The sequence below is a fragment of the Oryctolagus cuniculus genome, chromosome 9 (assembly GCF_051225735.1).
Source record: "Oryctolagus cuniculus isolate XC-2025 breed Fujian yellow rabbit chromosome 9, ASM5122573v1, whole genome shotgun sequence".
In the NCBI taxonomy this organism is placed as follows: Eukaryota; Metazoa; Chordata; class Mammalia; order Lagomorpha; family Leporidae; genus Oryctolagus; species Oryctolagus cuniculus.
Window position 1 is genome coordinate 65,842,833 of NC_142875.1, and position 22,466 is coordinate 65,865,298.

Below are 22,466 nucleotides of genomic sequence, written 5' to 3' on the forward strand. Positions count from 1 at the left end.
AAACCTCTAAGATCCTATGACCTGGCAGCTTCAGGTCATCAAAGTGAACATGAATGCCCAGTTCTGTCTGCTTTGGTCCCCTGTGTACCAGGCATGCCCTGGAAGGGCCAGCTCACCTGCTCTCCTGTCGGTCCTCGACCTTCTCCATTCCAGGGTCTAACCTCACTGCAGGGTTGCCCTCCCGCTGCGGGACGTGCAGTCGTAGGATTGGTATGGGGCAGATGGCCCTCTGGCCACTCTGATATTCCTGCCTCATTTCTGGCAAGTCCTCCTGGGGCTTCCTTCTAGGGAGCACCTTGACTTAGACTTCCCGTGAGTCTTCCTGCCAGTCCTGGGATAAAATAGCCAGAAGTGCTGTGTGTCTCTAAGGTTTCTGTTTCCTCATGCTGGTCCTCTTAGGAGCCTCAGCCCCATCAAAGTAAACTGGGGGCACCTCCATGTTTACTCAGGGAATCTGAGTGAAGAGAGAAAGCCGGGAAGGATGGAGAGAGGCCTTTGTATATCTTCTAGGTACAGACGTCCCCCAATTTATGATGGTCCGGCTTAACAGTTCTTCAACTTTATCATGCTCCAAGCCACACCCCTTCACCCATTCTGTTTTCCACTTTCAGTATCGTGGTCAATAAATTACATGACATGCTCAGCACTTTCTCATGTGTGAGATCTTGCACAACTGTAGGCCAATGTAAGTGTACTGAGCACATTAAAGGAGGGTGGGGCTACGCTGTGGTGCGCCTAGGGTTAGATGTTTAGCAGGACGTAGCCCCATCCATGCTAAGTTGAGAAGCATCTCTACTCCTCATTACTGGCTATAAATGTAGGTGGAAGGGAGCATTTGGACCCTGCACTAGCTTAGGAGTGCAGAGACCAGGAAGGTGAGAGATGCTCACTGGAAAAGTACAGGCCTGGGCCACCTTAACCTAAGTCTGTGAAGTATCCAAATGTCCTACTGGTAGGAGGCAGAGGCCTTAATACCTTCACATTCCTGTCTCTGTACCTCTGAACCCTCCCCTCCCTTGACCTCTAGCATGGAACTCCGCAGATCACTGGAAGTAGTGCTCACTGATTGCACTGGACCCATTTCTTTTTTTTTTTTTTTTTAAGGATTTATTTATTTATTTTTTGAAAGAGTTACAGAGAGAGGAGAGGCAGAGAGAAAGAGAGAGAGGTCTTCCACCCACTGGTTCACTCCCCGGTTGGCTGTAATGGCTGGAGCTGCACCAATCTGTAGCTAGGAGTCAGGAGCTTCTTCCAGGTCTCCCATGCAGGTGCAGGGGCCCAAGGACCTGGGCCATCCTCCACTGCTTTCCCAGGCCATAGCAGAGAGCTGGATTGGAAGTGGAGCAGCCGGGTCTCGAACCGGTGCCAATATGGGATGCTGGGGCTTCAGACCAGGGCGTTAACCTGCTGTGCCACAGCGCTGGCCCCAAGGGACTGGACCCATTTCTAACTGGAGGAGGCAGACTGTGCCCCAGTCGTCCGATCAGGACTCAGGCTAGGATACCATGTCCCATAAAAGCCTTGCTGTACAGAGATCAGGCTCTGTGGGAATATTCAGGCACATCTGAGAATAAAGATAAGTAAACACTGAGATTCAGAAGTGAGATGTCTTGCCCTGCTGCCTTGGGCAAATCTGTCACTTGAAAGTTTCTGTTTGTGTTCTTTTCCCAGTGTTCCAGTGAACTCTTTGTGTTTTTGTTACTGGTTTATTGAGCTTACATGTCAGATAAAACCATTTGTAATTTGATGCAAATACCTTTTACAGTTTATTTATCTTTTCATTAGTTTGAGAAGTTTTGACACAGGGAAACTTGATATTTTTAGACAATTATTTTGATCTTTTCCTTGGTGATTTTTTTTCTATTGCTTTTTTAGTTTGGAAAACTTCTCCCTTTTATTTGTTAGAGAAGATATTAAATATTCGTCTGTTTTGCTGGGAGAGATTTTTTGTTCAGACAGTTAACTCTTTGATTCATTTTGAATTGACTTTAGTATAGGTGTGAATGGAAGACCTGTTCTCCACAGGTAATGTCTGGTGTACCAGGAGCTTCACTGTGCCTAGCCGTCATTTATCATTTCCTGCCAAGACAGATGTCAGCTTGAGTGACAGGGAAGCCATCAGAATGAGGACGCTGAGTCCCTGCTCTGTGGCATCAGCCTTGGCAGTGAAATGCCAGGGAGAGCGGGGGCAGATGGTGTCAGGAAGAGTGGGCACTGGCATCTGGCTGCAGGCATCCCCTCACTGTGCCACCACGCATCCTGATCTGGCCTCTGGATCCCAACTCAGACGGAAGCCCCTCCTCTCTCACGCTGATCTGTGTCTGCTAAATTGGCAAGCATTATCAACTTGCATGCCTGTCTCATCTGCCATTGACAAAAGCATTCTAATTCAGAACACAGCAGCTATGTGAAATCAAGGTTAAAATTGTAAGAATTAGCTGTCTTATGGTGATATGTGGCCATTTCCCCCCGCCTGGGGTCCACGTCTGAAATGCTATGAACTCATCATAGAGGAGGACTAATCAGGAAGAAGGATGGGAGGATGGTCAGAGTGTAGGACTCACCAGCGCTTTGAGACAGTGGGACAAGTTATTGCAAATGCCACACAGCATCCTTTGAAGACCCTTTTAAGCACAGAGTGCCTGTATGGGTGAAGATTTGTGGAGAGTCCTGAACTGGGGCAGCAGGAAGATCTGGTTCCACTGGCATGAGTCGCGGCGACAGAAGCAGCCATGTGCAGAGCGCTCTGGTCCTCTTATGAAAACAGTGCTGTTCACTGATGTAGCTTTTAAGAAGAAGGAAATTCTGTCGTTTGCAGCAATATCGATGGACCCAGAGGACATTATATTAAGTGAAATTAGCTGGGTGCAGGAAGACGAACGCTGCATGAACTCCCTCATATGATGAGTCTAAAAGTTGAATTCTCCAGAAGCAAAGAGTCTATTAGCAGGAGCTGAGTAGGGTGAGAGAATAGGGAGATTTAGACAATGGGTAAGGCATGGAGAAATTCAGCTGGACAGGAGAACCATGTTCAAGATGTTTATGGTGACTACAGTTAATAATGTACACTTGAGACTTGATAAAGTGGATTTGAAGTGTTCTCATCACCCTCACACAAATTAAGTAAGTGAGGAAATGGATATGCTAATTAGGTTACTGGACCATTCCACAGTGTGTATTTCTGGCAAAACACCATTGTGTACACCATAAATACATACTGTTTTTGTTTGTCAATTAAAAATGAAAGAAAAAAAAAAACAAGACACAGTTAACCACTGGGCTGTGGAGAATGTTCTATCACCAGGTAGATTGGGGAGAATATTTGTTATGGACACTTCCCAGCCGAGGGGACACCCTGGGTTCCCATGTGTGACATCAGACCAGGGCCAGATGCCAAAGTTGTGGTACTATTTTGTCATGTTATTCAGTAAACTGTTCTGGGGAGCATGCGAGCTTCTATACACAAGAAGGGATTATGATAGAAGTGAGTATAATAGAAGTAATTATGCTAGAAGTGATTATTATATACAAAGTGGTGATTATTTTCCTTGAGTAATAGGTGCAGGGCACATCCCAAGAGCAGATGTGATACATGAGAAAGTAGTAGCACATTTGCGACTGACAGTTTCATGAAAGAGCCTTAAAAGAGAGACAGTTGAAGGCTGTGGTTAAAATTATTTATTTGTAAGTCTCTGTGTAAGCCATGAAGAAAGAATGCCGACTCACCAACATGCCTGCCTTCCAGAGATCACAGGCAGTAGGACAAACTGACCAGGGTCTGTGGTCAGTGTAACAGTATGTGGTCTGTATACACAGCACTTGAGATCCTTTAAAATATGAGAGATGCCCTCTGCAGTTTTGCCTTATAAGAATAGAAGCTATTATATGGATGTGTGTCTTCCTACAGACTCTGTGTAGCTCAGTTATTTCACGTAGAGGTTTCGTAAATGTTTAGATCCTTTGCAGATTTTAGGGTGATCAGGAGCCTTCCAGGAACAAGTCTCATCTGCAAAAAAATCGTCGTTTTTCTGTGCCAACACAGAAATGCCTTTACAGTGAGTTAGAAGCAAGGCAAGGAGCACAGACAGAGGTGAAGCCGCTGGTACAGGCCAGCGCTCGACTTAACTCCCAGCCATGATGTAGCGGAGCTTGGCCATTCAAGTCTGATCATCTGCCAACTGATGTTTTGTTCTTCTTCCTTTTAGGAGAAATTATGTCTCCCCCATCACATCCTTGAAGAGAAAGGCCTGGTCAAAGTGGGCATGACCGTGCAGGCGTTGCTAGACGTCACTGTCGCGAAGGCTCTATTCACATGAAGCCAGCCCCTCTCTCTCCTTTGGGGTCACTCGGACTGTGCTCCATCAGGGATCCTGAACTCTCTTCTCGGCACCTAGTCCACCCTCTCTCCCACTCACTGCCTGTCACTCCCCAACTCTGTTGCGTTGAAAAGGTTTTCAGAGGATTTTCCGCTTGGCAGAGCTGACCTTGGACGCGACGACTTGACAGGTACTTTTATCTCGAGCACGGTGGGAGAGCCGGTGAAGAGCTGAGCGCCGCATCAATGCCTTTACAACCTCCGTATCCCTTCCACGCTCACCGACTGCCATTGCCAGAACGCCAAGCACAACCGTTTTGTAGCAAGACGTGTTTGTTTCGTTACAACCAAACTCATGATGTGTTTAGCGGGGGGAGGGGGGGCACAATCAGGTTTCTCACCACCAAATTTTTCAAGAAGTTTCTTGAGACCATTGCCTTTTAAAAAACTATTTTCGACATACAAAATATTTATATGAATATTATTTATTAGTGAGTTGTTATTCATCCTTTGGATGCAAATTGTAAATTAGGAAACTATTTTATTACTGCTTTTTTGTGGTTAAACACTTTATTTTAATATTATAAATATTGAGTTATTTTCTATCCTCTTTGGTGTGCAGTAGTTCTAGGTCTTGGTAATCACGTTTTCTGGTGTATATGATTCAGAAAAAAAAAGTAAGCAAACAACAGGTGCTTCTGTGACAAAGAACTGTTCTCTGGGGAGGCATTACTTCCACTTTGGTTTGTGGAACATTGTTCTTATTTATACTTCTGCATTCCATCCAGTTTCCTACATTCCAGCAGCCCTTTTGTCCCCTGATATAATAAAACTGACTGAAATCAAGAGAGCACCCCAAAGTTATTTGTAAATAGCTGTGATGGGAAAAAAAAAAGACACATTAAACTTGAAGATAAAATGTGAACAGTTATTTTTTTGGATTCATACTTCTTTTGCTATGCACAAAACATTCACGTTTTAACACAAAGAATAAGTGTTAGCATATGTGTCTTGAAGTATAATTTTGCACTGTAACATGGGTCATTAGAAAGAGTCTAGCACCAAAGGTAGATAATGAGGGAAGGCATAAGAAAATGGGGAGAATACAAAGTTTATTGTTTAACCAAAAAGTTTTTCAAAGGAAGCTTTGAGTGATCAAAAATTCCTTACGGCACATAGGACGTAGGCCAGAAGACCAGCACTTCTTGTAACTGCCAATTTTAAAAGAAAGGGGACACTTGAGAAGTAGATGTGTTCATTTGATTGTAATCCAGTTGGTGGTTTTCAAAATAGTTTGTAAAATACTGCGAGATTCGCGATCCCTGCTGTGAAACTCCGAGATGAGTTGTCTGTGAGCAGTGGGGCAGCTGTAGGCACAACCATGGCCACAGCAGGCTAAGAGAAGGTTGAGTAAGTGGAGTTTGTGAGTCTGGGTGGCCAAGGAGGGAGCAGGACTAAGAGAAGCATCAGCGAAAGAAAGGAACCCATCCGTGTTGGCCTGATTCACAGATGGCTTCATGTAACCCCCGACGCCAGGCAGGTCCATGCACGCACACTCACGCTGCAGCTCCGGCTAGCCCAGTGGTTCATCTTCCAGAATCCTGTGAATGCTGACCGCATTGCACTTCCACCTCTGTGAAAAGCCATTAGAAGTTTGGGGGCAACAGAAGCCACAGTTTATAAGACAGATGTACAGGTGAATGGAAAAGGAAAGAGCCCAGGAAGAGGGCAGTGTGCACTCGACACAGACCAACAGGAACCAGCGCAAAGGCTGCTCCCCGCTCTGGGCCAGGGGAGGGGTTTCTGCACGTGGGACTTGGGAGTGGCAGCTAGCAATGATTTCTTATCAAATGTACTGTGCACTTTAACCTAACTTCAAATATATTTTAATATTTTCCTGTACTTCGCAGAAATGTGTTTTGTCAATAGCATGATGATGTAAAGAGGAAAGACTTTTTTGAACAAAGAGCGTATACAATTGAAGCAACACTCAAAGGTCCATTCTATCTGTTGGAATTGAGACTGCTGCACCTTCATGGGCATTCAGAACGCAGGGTCCTGAAATATTTTTTTACATGTATATATGGCAACCTATGAAACTCTGTAATCATTGTTTTGAGAGATTTTTTTCAAAGTTAAAATATTTCTTTTGATATTAATTTTCAGTATTTTTTGAAGTTGGCTGTATAATACAAATGGCTTCAGTATTTTGTAAAAGGGCTTTTTTTCTTTAAAATGCACTTCTTGTATGGCTAAGACATCTTCAAGATCCTTGTACACTGTTTATATGTGCAATAAAATGTGCATGGCTGGCTGACAGTACTCTAAGTGGACAGAATGTATATAGTGCAAATATCTTTCCTTCTATTTAACAGCCATTAAAACTTATAATTTGTACAAATCATCTTTGATTGTTTTACCCATGTGATGCAAAATTGACTTAGATCATACACACACACAAAGATCATAGAATTTCATTGCTGAAACATTGCGGAGGTCATCTAGTGTGTGTGTGTGTGCATGTGTGTGCAATATCTGGAGAGTAAATACATACTTACATATAGCTATCAGAAGAATATATGTGTCTGTGTATAAACACACACACAGCAGTACACCCTTATCTGTGATTTCACTTCCCAAGGCTTCAGTTACCACAGTCAACTGAGGTCCCTAAACTACTAATTTCTGTCTTGTCTTGTTCAACAGAGAGGGGCCACATTCACAAAACTACATTATGATGTTATCATTATTCTATTTTATTGTTTTTCTGTACCTAATTTATAAGTTACATTTTATTGTAAGTATGTATGCCTAGGAAAAACAGTATATACACACACAGCATATATATATGTGTGTGTGTATATATATATATATATATATAGTACTACTCATGGTTTCAGGCATCCCCTGGAGGTATTGAAACATATTACCAGAGCATTTCAAAAGGTACAGGGAAAAATGGAATCAATCAATAGGTATATTTTGGTGCCAAAAATCTGAAATCCATGCATACTCTTTTTTTCATAATATGTATTTTCCATCAACTTTTTTAAGACTCCATATGGCAGTGGGAAATACACACACACCACAGACCTCAGGATAATTCCTTCTTTTCTCTCCTAAACTGGAATCACAGAACATACAGCAAAAGCAAATGGGTGGAGTTGGGGTGCAGGTTCAGGACCCCCACCTGACCCTTAGTTCGTGGCTCCAGAGCCATCTCCACAGAGCCTTAAGATTGCTCAGCCCACACTGTAAAACCACAGGATCTGACACCCAGAGAGGGAAGTGGCTGCCTCAATGACACCTCGCTTGATCTAGGCCAGTCTGCTCACCCCACCAAACATGTCACAAACCTGGGTCCACTAGCCTGAGCAGGCATTGCAAGCACCAGTGTCGGTATTTAAGACCTCTACCTGTGCAGTTCAGAAAAGCTGTATGTGGCCTGTGATGTTCTGATTTGAGATGAACTCCTGTGCTAAGTCCCAGCATCTGAACTGTCTGTCCCTCTGCACATTGCAGAAATCCAGCGTTCACACACTTCCCACCGTCAGTTGGCTGGGACTACCAGGGAGTGTGTAAGGGCAATGGGAGAGGCGATAGCACGTTATGTGTGTGTGTGGTGGGGGAACCTGGCAGGGGCAAGACTGCATTAGGGCCATTCAAGCAGTGGCACCACATGGAATTGGCCATAGCTGGGGACTGTCCCGGAGCCCATGCACGCCCCAGTCAACAGCTGCACTGGGGTGCTTCCCAGGTCTCCCTGGGTGAGTCAGATCTGGCAGCAATGACCCCTCATCTTCCACATAGGTCAGCTAGCCAGGATCCATTGTAGGCTGGGTCTCAGTACTGATAACACAGCAGTTCTCTTAGGAACCGGAACTTCTTGAGCATGGACAGGTGTTAAACAGGACTCTCCTCCAAGCCAGTGCCTTCACTTCCACGTTCACCCACGTGCCAGTGTTGGTTGTGTGACTACTGTGGGTCAGGCGTTCCGTCTGAATGATCTCGTTTGCTCAGTCCTCTGCGGATGCCCAGCGTCTAGAACAGTGCTTGTCCTGCAGTAGGTCCTGAAAAGATGCCGGAAGAATTGCACTTTCATCTGTGTCAGCTCAAAAAACCTGTGTCAGCTCATTACACCTATGAAATGCCCCCTCCCCTCCCATGCTTCTAGGAATTAGCTCTGCCGCACGCACCGGGAGGTTCCTGTGCTCGTCACATGATGTAGTCCACCTGGCTGTTAATTGGTTTAGGAGCAGCTGTCTTACTCAAGATTGACCAGGGCTGGGAGCAGAGACCTTGAAGGGGGTGATCAGGCCATGATGAACGTCATATGGCAGCGGTTTCCTTACCACAGAGCGGGTTTGTTGCAAGGGAGACGGCCCCTTAAAAAGGAGGCGGTCAGTGCCTTCCCGGCGGCCCATGCGCGTGAGCGCCCTTGCCCGTGTGAAGCTTTCCGCCGTGGGCTGACCCAACAAGAAGTCCCCCGCCAGCCGGGCCCCTCCATCCGGGACTTGGCAGCCTCCAGAATGGTGAGCCAGATATGTCTCTTTTATTATTATGAAGTAGCTGGTCTGCAGTACTCTGTTGTAATGGCACAAAAGGGACTGAACTACCCAGGACTTTAATTCATTTCCTGGTGACAAACATAAAAGCTAGAAGAGATCTAGCAGGTGAAACGGACATGCAGGGAAAGAAAAAGTAGGGACACAAACAGCAAAGAAATCCCTGGTTTGGCATTCCTAGGCCCAAAAGGAGAGGAACCTTGGGTAACCAGCCCTTCTGTAAGTACTTCCAAGAGGCTGTGAGTTTTTGCATGAAGTCAATTTTACTTGGGCTTCCATCACTTCTAATTCAGAATGCAAACTAATAAGGCCAACGGGAGACGTGTTGTTAAGATAGTTGGCTCAAGGTCAGAGCAGGTAGGAAAGAGCATGTCAAGTTTGAGCTTAGCTATGCCACACCCAACTTCAGTTCCTAGAAATGAAAAATCCTGGACAATAACCCAGATGTTTGGAGATACAAAAAGCAGCACATTGATGATACAAAACCTGATAAACTGAGCCTACCCAGGCTGGTTTAGATGCTGTGATAGATGAAGGCCAAAGCAAAAAGAGCAGAAAGGAAGACAAACCGGAAAAGCCCAGGTTTCCTTGCCACTTCTCTTCCAGTATAATGGAGTATTACCATGTTGATCTTAGTGTTTACTTTGGGAGTTTCTCTCCCTGTTACTGAGGTGATACATGTTTATCACAAACTTTAGTATGAAGAAATTGGGGAAGATGAGCCAGAATTCTGCTTTTTGGAGAGCTATAAAACATTTGAAATATTCTCTTTGAGCTATTTCCACGCTATTTTTGCATAACACAACTTTGCAGACTGACTTCCCTCTTTTGCTGTATCTCTCAGACTAGTTCGCTCCTGGGCTAGTTTTATCTCCAAGGGTCTTCTCCCCATCTTGTTCACAGTGTCCTCTTTCCATGCCCAATGCCCCGTTTCAAAAAAGGAGTGCCCCATACTCCTGCACGCATGCTGAAGCTGTCTGATGTCCGCCAGCAGCAGTGACCTAAAAGTCTAGCCATCTTCACAGTTCCAGGTCTCCCTTCCCCTCACAGATACAGAATGGTATGTTCTCGGTTGGACAGAGTATAGGTTCATCAAATATATTTCAAATTGATCTCTATCTGCTCTCCCCAGTTCCTCCTTTTCAGGCATCTCCTAGCTCAAAGGTGTCGCCAGCTCCCCAGGTGCAGGAGCGCCACTGATGCGTCCCTGTCCCTTCCCTTTGGTCTCGGAGCCCCGCAGATCCCTCTGAAACACTGTTCATTCCAATCATCTCCTCTTCAACCCTACCACCTTAGTACCAGCCCACATCTCCCCCTGGGAGGAGTGGCCGCTGGCCCAACTGCCCACCCTGTCTCCCTCTTTTTTCTTTGCCTGCTGCAACTGGAGCAGTGTTTTGGAAACACGAGTCTCCTATTGGAAACGTGTTCAGCGCCTCACTGTTACCTGCACAATGGACTTGTGTGCCGTACACACTCTCCGTTCTGCTGCCATCTCCCTGCTAACACCGTCCCGGGCAGTTGCTCCTGTCTCCTTTCTGTCACATGCCTTGTCACGTCCTGCATCTGTTCCCTGAGCCACAGCTGCTTGGGATGTCTGCTCCCATCTTCTTGACTTTGTGTGGTGCTACCCAACCTTCAAGACTGACAGCCGACATCTACCAACATCTCCTTTCTGGGGAGACTTCCCTCAGCTCCTCCTGGTTATTTCTCTCTCCTTGGTGCTTCTGAGGAAGATTCTGTGCCTCTATATTTGAATGTTCACTTCCTAGTAAACCTATTGTATAAAACTCTTACTGGACAAATTTTTTTTATTTGACAGGTAGAATTACAGTGAGAGTGGACAAATAATTTTAATGGGGAAAGAACATAGAAGACCTACAATAATTCATTTTTCTTGTCAAAATCTTAACAAGGGTAGCCATGGACATAAAAGATGGGGAAAAATAGTTATAAATACCTAATGCTTACCAAGCAATGTGATGGTTAATTGTTGGTGTCAACTTGGTTGGAATAAGGAATGCCCGGATAGCTGCTAAGGTATATGTCTGGGCCTGTCTCTAAGGGTGATTTTTTTTTTTTTTAAACAAAGACATCAGCATCTGAATCGGTGGATGGAGTAAGATCTGCCCTCACCAGTGTTGGGTGGGCACCATCTAACTGACTTAGGGCCTGGATGGAACAAAGAGGCAGAAGAAAAGCAAATTCTCCCCTGGAACCAGAACACGGTTTTCTCCTGCCCTCCAGAGCTCTTAGTTTGCAGGACTTTGGCCTTGCACAGGGTGTTACACTGTTGGCTCCCCTGGCTCTGAGGCCCTCTGGCCCGAGCCATGCTACTGGATTCTCTGGTTCTCCTGCTTGCAGATAACAGATCATGTGACTCCTCAGCCTTCATAATCATGTGAGCCTGGAATTCCATCCGGGTTGCCCTCATGAGTGGCAGGGGCCCAAGGACTTGGACCATCATTTTCTGCTTTCCCAGGCATATTAGCAGGGAGCTGGATTGCAAGTGGAGCAGCCGGGATTTGAACCATGCTCATACAGGATGCCAGCATCGTAGGCAGTGGCGTAACCTGCTGCTCCACAATGCAGGACCCAAATCCCTTCTCAATTGAGTCTATGTAATCTGTATCTTTCATGTCTTTATCATCTGTATATCACCTATATATCTGCCTACCTATCTAGTGTGGGCTCAACCTGTGAGGCCCACGCTCTGCCGGGATGGTGGAGTGATGGCGTTCTTTAGCAAGAAGCTCCAGAGACAGTTTTGGTGAACAGGTCCCTCTTATTAATGACCAAGCACACCTTTTAACAGGCAGCAGAAGGGGCGTAACTAATTCAGGGCCACACTGATTCTACAGGATAGAACCGAAATCAGCTTAAAGGTCATGTAGCTAGGCTAGCTTTTCAGGTGGTCCTAATGGGCCTGGGCCACACCCGGGAGCTGTTTACCTGATTGGCAATCACAGGGCCCTTTACCACGGAGCAGGGGTCGGGAAAAGTGCCTGGGGCTCCCACCAGCTGCCAGCAGTCAGGTTGTGGGGTCCTTCCCAGGAGGCGTGGTGTGCCATGCCCTCTCAACCTCCTGCCAGGGCAGGGAGACTCCCCGCCAGGTACTGGATCACCCACAATCTATATCTATTATCTATCTACCTATCTGTATCATCATTCATCTATTTACCTATCTTATTGATTCTGCTTCTCTGGAGAACCCTAATGAATGAAAGTGATTACAACCTAACTGGCCAGCTCAGGAGGTGGACGTGTAGCAAGGTGTATAAGTCTCATAGCAACCTCATGAGGTCACATCTATTCAATCCCGATTTCACAGGGGAGGTAACTTGTTCAAGGGTCTATGAATCCTGTGTAGCACAGCTGGGATTCAGAACTCCTGTGGTTTGTCTTGGAACCCATGCTCTCACCATTACACTACAGCCACTTGATCTTCTGCCCAGCAGGCACTCACCAGTTATCTAATAATAATGAAAAGAAGAGCAAATGGCCAAAGGCGTTATTTGGGTTATTTCATTTTATCCTCTCAGTGACCCTGGGAAAGACTCTGCTTATTAACCTCCCTCTCTCACTACTCTGTGTAGCAGGATATGAGTGTGGGCTTTTCCTATGCCTGCTCAGAAAGAGGTCCCTCATAATGGGCACAGGTGCCATCCCCTTCCAAAAGGCAAGGCCTCTGCAAAGGGAATGCAGAGCCTGCCTCTGTCCAACACTCACTGTGAGGAGGCTAAAAGGTTTAGAGATGGTGGAGTACTGGGCATTTCCCCCACGCTTCCCCTGCCCCAGGAATGGGGACAGCAATGGGAATGGCTGCTGGTTGGATGGGTGTGGGTGAGGGTGAGACTGTTTGGAAGGCCTGATGTGTATTCCCTAGGATTCTTGACACAGGGGCCCCATTTCTGATGTGCTTCTGACCAGCTTTGAGTCCACCTGAGTCATCGGCCCTTCTGGGGGGTAATGGGGCAGGGAGGGTTGGGCTTTCTCCTGGGGTGAGGCACAAGGCTTTGGTTTCTCCAGCTGGGGGCTTCCCAGCGGGAGCTGCTTTCTCAAGTGGCTCTGAATTGTGCTGGGGTTCCTTTCTTAGGCAAACTGTGACAGATCCTGTAGTCTGAGTGTTGTGTCCCAGGAGCGGGTCAGAATGACTGGATAAAGCTGGAATACAAGGAAGACTATTTTAGAATCCATACTTATAAATCAAATTATTCCAATATCTGAGATAGCCCCTCTGTTCTGTGCAGCAAGATATGGACTGGATTATTCTATTTAAAGCAGGAAATGTTTTATGGTCTGTCACTCCTTATTTGCATACAGATTCTCTTTGACTTATCATGGTATCCCATCCCAATAAACCCTTTGTAAATTGTAAATACTTTAAGTCAAAGGTGCATTTAATACACCTAAACTCCCAACCATCACAGCAGCATGGGACACTGAAGAGGCATTCCCCTTGAAGATCAGAGCTGGTTGGCAGCTGTGCTGGGGCACTGTCCAGCATCATGAGAGATAGTACGGCATATCATTAGCTCAAGAAAAGATCACATCTAAATTCCAAGTATGGCCTCTGCTGAATGCATATTGCTTTTGTATCATCATAAAGTAAAAAAATCAGAAGATGGCTTGCCATGAGTCAGGTGCCCACTAGATAACTAAGAAATTGAGTTCTTTGCTATGCATTCTGGGAAATTTGATTTTCAAAAACATATGCTCTCTCCACCTATGAGGGAGAGGAGGATGTTGGCAACTTGAGCCAAGAAAATGAAGATGCCTACAAAAACATGTCCCATGTGTGTGATGGGCTCCTGTTGCATGTAAATATTGTCCTTACAGCCATGTACTTTTTTTTTTTTGAAGATTTATTCTATTTATTAGAAAGAGGTAGAGAAAGAGGTCTTCCATCCACTGGTTCACTCCCCAGATGGCCACAATGGCCAGAGCTGGGCTGATCTAGAGCCAGGAGCCTTCTTCAGGTCTCCCATGTGGGTGGTGGGGCCCAAGGACTTGGGCCATCTTGTATTGCTTTCCCAGGCCATAGCGGTAGAGCTGGACTGCAATAGGAGCAGCCTGGACTGGCTCCTGAAAGATTTATTTTTATTTGTTTTAAAGGTAGAGTCACAAAGGGTTCACTCCCCAAATGGCCACAACAGCCGGGGCTGGACCAGACTAAAGCCGGTAGCCAGAAGCTTCATCTGGGTTTCCCACATGGGTATGGGGGCCCAAGCATTTGGACTACCTTCTGATGCTTTCCCAGGTGTGTTAGCAGGTAGTTGGATTGGAAGTGGAACAGCTGAGACTGAAATCGGTACTCATATGGGATGCTAGGGATTCTAAGAAACAGAGGGACTGGTGCTGTGGTATAGTGGGTAAAGCTGCTGCTTGCAACACTGACATCCCATATGGATGCCTGTTCGAGTTCTGGCTGCTCCACTTCTGATCCAGCTCTCTGCTATGACCTGGAAAAGCAGTAGAAGATGGCCCAAGTCCTTGGGCCCCTGCACCCACCTGGGAGACCTGGAAAAAGCTTCCGGCTCCTGGCTCGGGATCGGCGCAGCTCTGGCCGTTGTGGCCAACTGGAGAGTGAACCAGCAGATGAAAGACTTTTCTCTTTGCCTCTGCCTCTTTCTATAATTCTGCCTTTCAAATAAATAAAATCTTTAAAATAATATTCCTCAGCTGAAAGCAATACTTAGAGGATTTGAATCAACTTTAATTTTTAATTTGTAACCATGGAAAAATCATTTAATATTTGGAGAAATTTGTCATTCAAGGAAAGCAGTTAACAGTATCAGTACATATTTTAAAATCTTTCTCGTGTGTGGTCTATTGTGCTTCTCCTGATTGAAACACTAGGTGGCAGTGTTTTCACTTGAAATAGTTTCAGAAGTGATTCAAAAGGGGGTAGACTTTATTCTAAGAATAATTTTTTTTTTTTTTTGTAAAATAATCCTTTAACTGGCAGTGACCAATAAGGCAATTTGCCTGCAAAATACAATTTGAACAGCTTGTGTTAAATATTAAAATTGTATTGCAGTGTTTAAATACACACAGGCATGTCTCTTGCTTCACCCAGTTCCCAGTTCCATGCTTCCTTTTTAGCCATATCTCAACTTGGCTAATAAACTCAATGAGATGGAAATGTGCCTTTATTTACTGGCTGACTGCTCCCTTATCTCAAGGAGCACGTGCTAGAATTCTATTCCTCATCTGCTAACATCAGAAAGTGAACTGCCCAGTAAGTGTTGGGGGCCGAGGGCTGACGCGTCGTGACAGACACATATGAAATCAGAAACTATCCCCATGGATTGGAGTCCCAGACTCAAGCCAAATGCCACAAGAGTACAGAAACTGTTACATCAGCTCTGAAGACAAAGGGAGCTGTTATCCTGGGCTTGCTAGGGCTGCTAAAGGATGAGAAAGTTAAACTGTGTTCTTTGGGAGGAAGATATTTTGTTTCTAGAGATCAGACTTGGTACAGGCAGGGTATAGATTCCCAGCTCAGCACATGTGCTGTGTTGGCCTCACAGTACTCAGAAAGCTGTGGTTTAAAAAATAGTCATGGTAAAATAATCTGAGGGGAGGGATATCTCACATTTGCCACATGTGCCCACACTAATATGGTCTTTTAATTTATAATTATGTGTATAACCATACCATTGTCATGTATAAGGCATGCACAAAATGTATACATTTTTTAAAGATTTATTTATTTGAAAGGCAGAGTTAGGGAGGGAGGGAGAGACACAGACAGAGACACAGACAGAGACACAGACAGAGACACAGACAGAGACACAGACAGAGACACAGACAGAGACACAGACAGAGACACAGACAGAGACACAGACAGAGACACAGACACAGAGCGAGAGAGAGCGAATATGAATCTTCCATCGCTGGTTTACTCCCCAGATGGCTGAAATAACTGGAGCTACATCAATCTGAAGCCAGGAGCTTCTTCTGGGTCTCCCATGTGGGTGCAGGGGCCCAAGGACCTGGATCATCTTCCACTGCTTTCCCAGGCCATAGCAGAGCTGGATCAGAAGTGGAGCAGCCGGGTCTCGAACTGATGCCCATATGGGATGCTGGCACTGCAGGTGGCGGCTTTACCTGCTCTGCCACAGTGCCAGCCCCAAGATACTAATTTTGAGAGCTCGATCTTCTTTATAGCCACCTCAATGCACTCGTGTCAGTTCTAACATCTTGTACTGCATATTGACAATGACCTAGGCTGCTGGGGCCATTGCTGCATTGGAGTTTGCCTCTTCTGCCAAACTCTTCTGGGTTACTGTCTTTGTCATTCTCACCGCTGCAGCCCTTAGTGGCGTCTCTGTTCTCACCCCTGCCCCCCACCCCTCCTTCAGATCACTTGGAGGCTGGACTTCAAAAATGAAAGCTTGAAGCAAAGTCAGTGTTAACTGAATCAGTATGTTTTAAAAGTTATAGGCAGAAGGGAGAGAGAAAGCAAGGAGGGATCACATCCACTGGTTTGCTCCCCAGATGCCCACGTGGCTGTAGAGGGGTCGTGGGCTTGGCCAAAGTTGGTGACCCATTCTGGGTCTCCCTTGTAGATAGCAGGGACCCAAATACTTGAGCTGTCACTTGCTGCTTCCCAGAGTGTGCATCAGCGGGAACCTGGAATCAGGAGTCGGGCTTCCAACCCAGGCTCTCTGCTGTGGAATAAGGGTGTCCCACGCACTCTAGACCAAATGCTCACCAGGGCGGTTTTAATTTTAATGAAGTGGTTGTGGTTTTAGAAGTTCTACAGTGCAGTGTAACCCAGTATGTCCTGCACCAGGGATCTCCAGGCAGTTCATGGAAAATGTGTACTACAAAAAAAACTATGTATTTTTGCACAAAAATAAACATCTTTCAATTCCATTGTCTAGAAACTTGACAATACCCAAAACTGTTGTCTAATTTTAATATTTATATTTTAAAATATAAAGTTCATACCTGTTTGTAACAATACATCTTTTAAAGTTAAATGTTGGCTTAGAAATATTTACTATTCCGCTGCAGTATCTCATGACGTAATTTTGTCTAAGCTCTTTGTTTGCATCTTCAAGATCGGTGACATCGTGACAGTCGGCTCTTGCAGCCTTACCCATTGCCTTCACTTCTCAGTGGTCTGAGGTACTCGGATCTCTGTGACATAACCACCCGACATTTCACTTTGCAAGTGTCCTTTGTGGTAACATCGGGACTTTTCATTTTCCCAGTTTAATTATGATCTTCTCTGTATAAATACTTCATTTTAATGTAAACTTTGGCACCTAACACTTAAGGAAAAATATATCAATCTTCAGTGTCCGGCTTGTTGAATTTTCTGAGTGGCCGTACATAATGAGTACCCACACGAAGAAAGCAAGCATCATCACTTCCCCCTAAGGTCTTTCATTTAGCCATGAAAGCTCTTTCAAGCTCTTGTCCACCAATACTTGGACTGCACCCATTCCCTTGATGTGGGTAACACCGTCCTGATTTCTAATACCATGGATAAGTCTTCTCTGGTGTGCAAGCTTGTATGAAATGGGGGAAAAAACAGAATGTGACTTTGTGTCTGGATTCTTTGACTCCAGATCATGTTTGAGACCCCTACGTATCGCTGTATCAAGTTGTGTGTTCATTTCATTCATGGGGAGTATCCGATTGTGTGATAGGCTCGTTTCACCCATTCTGGTATAGATGGACTTTGCAGGTTATGTCCAGATTTGGGCCTTTATGGTTAGTGCTGCTGTGAACATCCCGTACAGGCTCTGTATGCATGTTTCTGTTTGGATCTCACCATGGAATCACTGGGTGGGGAAATGCGTATGTTCACCTTAGCAGGTGCCACCAGTTTATGGGCTCATCCAGCCTTGCCAACTCTTGGGATTTCCTGCTGTCTTAACTTGAGCAATTTAGATGGATTCGTGGAGGCATTTCATTGTTTTTAGTTGTATTTCTACACTATTAAAAGTTAAGCATATTTTCATGTGTTCATTAGCCATAATTCTTATTCAAATTTTTTGCGCACTTTGCTGGTTCATGTTTTGTTTCTTATGAACTTGGGAGTTTTCCATGTACTTTAGGTTCAAGTTGTTTGCCAGATACACATATTGCAAGTGTTCCCATCCACCCATTTTGTGGTGGTTATTTTTCTTTTTAATCTTAATGGTAACTTTATTGTTTCTTAGACTATTAAGAAGTTATCTCTTGGCCGGCACCGCGGCTCACTAGGCTAATCCTCCACCTAGCGGCGCCGGCACACCGGGTTCTAGTCCCAGTCGGGGTGCCGGATTCTGTCCCAGTTGCCCCTCTTCCAGGCCAGCTCTTTGCTATGGCCTGGGAGTGCAGTGGAGGATGGCCCAGGTGCTTGGGCCCTGCACCCCATGGGAGACCAGGAAAAGCACCTGGCACCTGGCTCCTGGCTTCGGATCGGCGCGATACGGCTGTCTCACTGTCCACTCTGCCTGTCAAAAAAAAAAAAAAAAAAAAAAAAAAAAAAAAAAACCTCTCTTATATAATCCTGGAAATGTGTCAAATTCTTCATCTGTTTTAAATTTGATTTTTAAAAAATATTTTGCAAGTCATTTACAGAGAGGGAGACGATCACTCTTCCAACTGCTGGTTCACTCACTACATAGCTGCAAAGGCCAGTGCTGGGCTAGGCCAAAGCCAGGAGACTCATCCTGGTCTCCCACTTGGGCGGCAAGGGTCTAAACACTCAGGCCACCTTCTGCTGCTTTTCCCAGGCCATGAGCAGGGAGCCAGATTAGAAGTGGAGCAGCCAGGACATTAAATGACATGCATATGGGATGCCAGTGTTGCTGGTGGTGGCTTTACCTGCTATGCCCCAACACCAGCCCCTAGTACTTGAAATCCGTCAGGTGATTCTAGAAGCATCTAAAGCTAGCAGTGAAAGGACAATTTTTAATTATTCCTTTTTTTTTTTTTTAAAGGATTTTGAGAGGTAAAGTTACAGACAGAAAGGTCTTCTATCCATTGGTTCACTCCCCAAATGGCCGCCACTGCCAGAGCTGCGCCGATCTGAAGCCAGGAGCCAGGTGTTTCTTCCTGGTCTCCCTTGCGGGTGCAGGGGCCCAAGGACTTGGGCCATCCTCCACTGCCCTTCTGGGCCACAGCAGAGAGCTGGACTGGAAGAGCAGCAGCCGGGACTAGAACCTGGCGCCCATGTGGGATGCTGGTGCTGCAGGTGGAGGATTAACTAAGTGAGCCATGGCACCAGCCCCAGATTATTCTTTACTGTGAAGTCATTGAGATCCTTATGATGTGACTTCCAGAATTTTTTGTGTGTAATTCATCTTTTAAGCATAGACAAGGATCTTTCCCTAGGCCTGTATTTGCAGCATATAAAAAAAGCAAGCTCTGATCTATTGACTTCTCAAAGGTCATTTCTATGTTGTGATTGAGGGTTTTTGATATAACTATCCTGTGTGTCAATTTACTGAATATTTAAATATTTTGTATTTACCTAAAAACAATGCAAAGAAACTTTTTTAAAAGTTATTTGAAAGGCAGAGTTAGAGAGGCAGAGGCAGAGAGAGAGGTCTTCCATCAGCTCGTTCACTCCCTAGATGGCCACAATGGCCAGAGCTGGGCCAATCTGAAGCCAGGAGCCAGGAGCTTCTTCCAGGTCTCCTAGGTGGGTGCAGGGCCCAAGCACTTGGGCCATCCTCCACTGCTTTCCCAGGCCGTAGCAGAGAGCTGGATTGGAAGTGGAGCAGCCGGGACTTGATGCTGGCGCTGCAGGCGGTGGCCTTTCCTACTATGCCACAGCGCCAGCCCCAGAAAACTTTTCTTATAATGATGTGCCACCTTGGCTAGGTTACAGTGCCTAGTTATTCAGTCTAGTACTACTCTAGGTATTTAATCCACTGACTAAAGGGAGACAATGTGGTGGGCCTCCAGCTGTTAGAATGCCTTAAAGCCAGACTGCAGCTGCCGGGAAACAAATCCCGCTGTGGACAGCAGCTCGTGCCCTTGCCGTGGAGTTCCATCCTGGCTGTGGTCTTCCCTTGCAGACTGCTGCCCCATGGGTTCTGGACTTGCTAACGCAGGCCTCCAAGTATCATACATGACAGCTCCTTATTAAAACAGAAAACCCCAAGTCTTCTAGTTCTTCTCTTATTAAAACCTCAAACAGTAATTTTAGGAAATTTTTTCTTCAAAAATCTGCAAAAATATGAATTGTTTTTATTACAGGAGATAAGACTAGAAACCTTAGAAATTTTGTGTGTGTAACTCACTCTAAAGCTCATTTTTTGACTAGTGGTATTTAAACCACACTCATTTTTGGTACTATTGGTTTACTTTTTAGCACAGTCTATATTTAAATAGTACAAATCTTAGAACTCTAAGAACCTGTTGTCATCATCTTTGGTTATCATTTAGTATGTATTCATATGCAATGTTTAGAATGTGTTCTTTGTGCTCCTCAACAGAAAAATGTACTTTAAAGCAACCAGTCTTTCCAATCATCTTGCAAACTTTTTTTTTTTTTTTTAAAGATTTATTTGAAAGGCAAAGTTAGAGAGAGGGACAGATAGAGATGGAAGTTTTCCATCTGCTAGTTCACCCGACAAATGGCCACAATGGCTGGGGCTGGGCAGGCTGAAGCCAGGAGCTTCATCCAGTTCTCCTACATAGGGGCAGCAGCCTAAGCACTTAGGCCATCCCCCACGGCTTTCCCAGGCACATTAGCAGGGAGCTGGATTGGAAGTGGAGCAGCCAGGACGGAAACCAGTGCCCATTTGGGATGCAGGTGCTGCAGGCAGTGGCTTAACCTGCTATGCCATAATGCCAGCCCCCAAATTTATTAATCTCTTAAAGGAATACATTTTAGTATTTACAAAATACATTACTTTTCTTTGACTTCAAGTTAAATCTGTGCATGTGACTGGACAATATTTGTGGTTAATACAACAAGGCTTTCCAAGTGACACTGAAAAAGCTATAAAGTAGTACTTTTCAATGTGAACAATGCTAAAATAACTAAGTCAAAAGTAGGTTTGTTTATTCAGAAGGTGATTCAATTGTAGAATGAAACCATTTTAGCACTATAAAATCCAATGTTTTGAAATCTTGCAGCAATTCTCTTTATTAGAACTTTCATAATCCAGAAGTGATTCTCTTCTGTGAAGCTTTTCATGCATTCAGGTATTTGGCGTGATGTCTGATGTGATCAGCAATAAAGGTTGCAATGAAGTAGTAGCCATGATCATAACCCTAGAAGATGAAATAGAGAGAAGACATCTGTTTACCATTCAGACAGTTCAGTGCCAGGGGCATTCTCTCTCCTGGCACTTTATTTGCTTCTAAGTAGTCAAAATACTAGTTCATGAAAGGTTTACAATCAAAATCAAGGTTGTTTGTTGTACTCAAATGGTTTCATTATACGTCAAAAGGGCAACAAAAGCATGGAGGAAACATTCTACATAGCCAAGCTACTAAATGCTACCGTTAACATAAGACAGAAAATACAGTAATTAAATGTGCAGAGTAGACAAGTGGTTATGCAACAAGGATTAAAAAAATCAAGATTTAAAAACACTTAGAAGCATGAACATTTCAACTAACAAAATAAGTACATTAACATCAATAAGTAATGATTTAAAATACAACATAAGCAACATGAAAAGTACAAGGAAAGAACATAAAAATGATCAAACGTTCTATCCCTGCTTGGGAAGTAAAATACAGCCATTATAAATCCCGTAGAATTCCACTTCCTGGGTGGTCATTGGGGGTTCAGCCGCTGCTCACAGCACCCCAACCCATACTGGTGTTGGTTACACAGCTTCTGTTCTAGCTTCCTGCTAATGCCTACCCTACAAGGCAGCTGGTAATGGCTCAAGTAGTTGGTGCTCGGCTACCTCCCCCTCATGGGAGACATATATTAGGTTCTGGGTTTCTGGCTTCGGCCTTCCCAGCCCTAGCTGTTACAGGCATTTGGGGAGTGAACAGGTAGTCTGTTTCTGTCACTCTGCCTTTCAAGTATATGAAAACAAACACTTAAAAACAAAAACAAGAATTCTACCTCCTATACAAGCACTTCATATCTTTTCTTGGAGAAAGGAATAATTCATTACATGTGGACATTCCCTAGGAATATATCAAATTGGGGGAAAAAAAAAATCAAACCATTTGAAAACTACCATGAAACAGAAAATGCAATGTGCCAAGCAACTGAGTTGAAACATCTCAATCTGTCCTGTCAATTACAACTAGTGTTGTAGGCAAACAGGAGGCAGTCTCTTCTGACACCATGCTAATATATAAAGAGTGGTAGCTCTTAAAGGAAAAAGAAATTAATGTGGGAAAGATTTTGTAAGGGTGTAAAAAACAATTTTAGAACAGCCTTGCTGCCCAGCTACACTGGGCAAATACAAGGTAGAATAAATGGCCACAGGTTAAAGTCTAGCAAAGATTTTTTTTTAAGTTTAACTAGTAAATGGTCTCTGGGGGAAAACAGGAATTTTTATAAGCACAAAAGAAATAAAAATAGACTAAAAAAACCATTGGTTTCAGGAAACAAGGGCAATCCACAAGGTTCTGGTGAATCAGTGAATGTTCTCAATCTG

General features: G+C 44.7%; 2 protein-coding genes and 2 long non-coding RNA genes across 18 annotated transcripts in view; 2 read left to right on the forward strand and 2 right to left on the reverse strand.

Moving 5' to 3' along the window:
* The window catches only part of LRCH1 (leucine rich repeats and calponin homology domain containing 1), a 212,435-nt gene extending 205,719 nt beyond the window's left edge, over window positions 1-6,716 (forward strand). For all 3 annotated transcript variants that reach the window (XR_016213262.1, XM_051832281.3, XM_051832282.3), the window contains one exon: window positions 4,206-6,716. Coding sequence is in view for 2 of the 3 variants with exons in the window: in XM_051832281.3 (XP_051688241.1) it covers window positions 4,206-4,316 (111 nt within the window). In the remaining variant the exon portion in view is untranslated. The remainder of the gene's footprint in view (window positions 1-4,205) is intronic.
* Window positions 6,717-7,348: 632 nt separating this feature from the next.
* Window positions 7,349-8,650, reverse strand: LOC149124588 (uncharacterized). Its single transcript, XR_016213272.1, has 2 exons — window positions 8,512-8,650; window positions 7,349-8,385 (listed from the first exon to the last, which is right to left on the reverse strand). It is a non-coding gene; the product is annotated as an uncharacterized LOC149124588 (long non-coding RNA).
* Window positions 8,528-22,466, forward strand: part of LOC149124589 (uncharacterized) — a 64,196-nt gene continuing 50,257 nt past the window's right edge. Inside the window, exon 1 of the long non-coding RNA XR_016213271.1 lies at window positions 8,528-8,847. This is a non-coding gene — a long non-coding RNA (uncharacterized LOC149124589). The remainder of the gene's footprint in view (window positions 8,848-22,466) is intronic.
* Window positions 11,643-22,466, reverse strand: part of ESD (esterase D) — a 32,256-nt gene continuing 21,432 nt past the window's right edge. For 11 of the 13 annotated variants that reach the window (XM_002720716.6, XM_089304130.1, XM_070048806.2 and 8 more), the window contains one exon: window positions 20,374-21,111. In XM_002720716.6, the coding sequence (XP_002720762.2) occupies window positions 21,031-21,111 (81 nt within the window). In that variant the 3' untranslated portion in view covers window positions 20,374-21,030. Of the gene's footprint in view, window positions 13,042-20,373; window positions 21,112-22,466 lie in introns of those variants that run through there. The other 2 variants (XM_089304127.1, XM_089304128.1) reach the window with 1 other exon arrangement.